At 32.6% G+C, this 3,341-nt stretch overlaps 1 protein-coding gene across 1 annotated transcript; it reads left to right on the forward strand.

Moving 5' to 3' along the window:
* Nucleotides 1–871: 871 nt before the first annotated feature.
* Nucleotides 872–1,395, forward strand: LOC134267410 (EMILIN-2-like; the record flags this gene model as incomplete). Its single annotated transcript, XM_062749632.1, has 2 exons — nt 872–1,000; nt 1,220–1,395. Coding segments are annotated over 2 exons (305 nt in total), but the record flags the coding sequence as incomplete, so codon positions are not given.
* Nucleotides 1,396–3,341: the final 1,946 nt, after the last annotated feature.

Consider the following 3,341-nt stretch of genomic DNA (forward strand, 5'->3'; position numbering starts at 1 on the left):
CAAAACATAGACATTGCCATTATATTCTATATTTATATCCTATGACGTCACATATAGAAGCTTCTGGATAACATTTGATAGGACGAGTTATTCCTCTTTACACATTACCGTAAAACAATAGCAAAACATGGACATTTGGGAGGCGGGGGGGGGGGGTATCATTTAGTGAGGTCATTGCTCACAGTACCTCTAGTTTTATATGGTTTGACATATCCCAGGGGATATCACTCATGCTTAGATTAAAATTTAGGTCAGATTGTGCTTCCTTTTCTGCAGAGGAATATGCATTACAAATTTTGTTTACTATAGTCCAATCCACACTTTTCAAAAGTTATGTCCCTTGGCCGCCATCTTAGGGGACAAACCCATACAAACCACACAGTAGCCTTTGTATTTTTCAGGTTTGTAACTTTGTCATTTGACCTTTAAAAAGTTCTGCGTTTTGTGTACTGATTGCCCCAAAATGGGGCTACCCACACATTGAAAGAAAAAAATTAAACACAATGGATTTTTCACAGCACACCCAAATATTTGGTAGCATAAAGAAGAAAAATGACGTTTCTTTCCCTTTAGACCTTTCGGTTGACCCCGCAAAGGGAAACAACTTTTGCAAAGTGTGGATTGAACTATTTAAAGTGTACTTTATAATGATACATGTATAGAGGAATAATTATGTTTGGTGTCAGTAAAATCCTGGGTTTTTTTCTGCTTGAAAAGTGAAAAAATTGGACGACAGCTACTCAACTAAGTTTCTAATTGTAATGTTTTCTGGTTTTGTTTCAATAAGAACTTAATCTTTCATTTATCCATTACATTTGTCTGTTTCTTCTTGTTTCTATTTATAGCTTATTATTGTTTATTATTTATGTAGATGAAATCAGCAAAACAATTGGTGATATAAGGAATGACGTCAAACAATCTCAATACGACCAGTCGAAGCTGTCCTCCACTGTGTCGTCTCTGGAGGTGTTCCGAATGAATGTTACCGGAAATAAATGCGGTAGATTCTCTAATTTGAAAAAAAAAATATATGCCATATAACTAAATAAAGGTACATGTACCTTAATGACAGAAAAAAATGATAACTTTTAATTCAACTTTATATGATATTTTTTTTTCTGTGTTCTTCTTTTTTTCATTAATGCCATAATAAATAATTGTTAATTTTCTGTGTTGCAACTCCAAGTAAAATAACATTCACACTATTCTTAACTTGTAGACTTGTCTCGGAGGGTAGCTTTCACTGCTGGAGTGACGTCTAGTAGCACTTCATGGAACAGTGGTACCTTAGTTTACAATAAAGTCATTAACAACGTTGGAGGAGGATACAACCCGAACAACGGTATCTTCACCGCACCAGTGGAGAGGAATTATGTGTTCTGCGTCACCATTTAAAGTCACGGTTCAAATGAGACTGACATAGATATTGTCTTGAACGGATCTAGTAAGGTTCGAGCAGTAGCTTTCACCTATAGCTCAAACGAAAGATATGTTGTGGGTACAAGCCTTGTAACATTACAACTACAGAAGAGGGACACAGTTTGGGTAAGATATTACAGTGGTATAAGTTATTACACACACACTGACGGGCCTACCACCACGTTCTCAGGATTCCTTCTTTGAATCTTTCAATGTCTCTCTATAATATGGAAAATAAAACATAACTGTATTAGTTTTCAAATGTAGTTTTGTTCTTTTCATTCATTTCATGGATTACATCATGTCTATTTATTTCATTTTCATTTAATCATTATTTGATTTTATAAAATTTGACTTAACTATTTAAGGATGTACAACACACCTACCCTAAAAAATTCCTGTCGTTTAATTTTTGTTTTTTTTGTATATTTAGTACATGACTATATCTACTGCACGTATCCACATTTTGGACAAAATCGTTCGAATGGTTTTTGGACAGGAACTTCCAAAAGTTACCCCCCTTTAGTTGTTTACAAGGAAAGAAAATTTTTAATCAATGAACTGCTTAAACCTTGATTTTCAAAAAAGCCAGGTTAGATATAAATGTTAAATTTCATTGGCTTATTCTTTTAACCATTTAACACAAAAACATAGTCATCTTTTTGATATACATATCATCAAAACAATTTTTAAAGACCTTAAACTGAAAAACTATGAATTATCTAAGCCTTGAAAATTGTGTATTTTTCAAATTCAAAATTTTTTTGTGAAAAAACCTGTCGTGTAATTTTTGTTAAAAAAATTTGGTTAGGTAGCTGGTAGTAAAAATAATCATCATAATTTTTTGTATAATTTTTGTACGACCAGTTTTGATTTTATAGCGGAACATTACCCCCTCCCCCTTTCTCAATAAATCACGTTCCCATGCGTCTTTCAGACGGGGGTCGATCACTTTGTTGTATGAATCCACAAATACACATTAAAAAAATTAAATTGGAATATTGCTTTTCCTTCAAAAATATATTAACTTACAAATTTAAAGTTCTCATACGTAAAGCGTATCTAAATGTAGATTTTTAGGCAATTTTTAAATACCCCTATCACCCCCACCCCTTCCTTTTTTGCGTCGCAGATCATTAGCGTTTGACGAAATGTCGTTTACAGTGCACATATACTGGTATTTCGTCATTTGAATCCCGGAGGTATGCATTAAATTAGTTTTTAAATTCATGAATGCAGAATAAATATTGACTACTTTTTTTTATATGTATCAGGAAAAAAATTACTGAAGGATTTTAGTGTTTAGTCCATATAATATATTATGTATGCGTTATGCATTCCATATCACATGAAACCTGAATACTAATTCAGGTTTTGTTGAACTTGAATATGTTGAGTTTTGATTTTATTTCTTTAATTTTATTTATTAAAAAAATGGTGTATATTCAACTCTCCTGTGATATAAATGGAATAATTGTAGTTTCTTTCATATCATTATTTCGAACGAGACAGTATTTGGCCGTGGGGATACATCGACATTTGCATAGATGTACACCCCCTCATGATACTGTACGCATTCTTTCAATGTCGTCGCTTCTATTTTAATAAAGTTAATATGAAAATTCCGTATTCGTCCACATTAACTTCAAAAAATCAAACATTAAACTCTTCATCTATTTCAATTTATATCAAATCGCACATTGATATTTTTAAAAATCTTATAGGCTACGTTTTATTTTGATTCGAGGAAATGCGAACCGACATTGCATTGTTGGCAGTGACAGAAAGTCAAACGATTTGCTGCAATAGCCGATATTCATAAATGCAGATAATTTCCAATTCTTTTCAATTCTATACTTACATTGTGTATATGAGGTCTCTATAGAGATTCAATTCTCGGTTTTATCAGGTCTTGCTGTAAA

Source organism: Saccostrea cucullata, unplaced genomic scaffold (genome assembly GCF_032062105.1).
Source record: "Saccostrea cucullata isolate Sc308-1 unplaced genomic scaffold, CSIRO_AGI_Scuc_v1 ctg18409, whole genome shotgun sequence".
Taxonomy (NCBI): domain Eukaryota; kingdom Metazoa; phylum Mollusca; class Bivalvia; order Ostreida; family Ostreidae; genus Saccostrea; species Saccostrea cuccullata.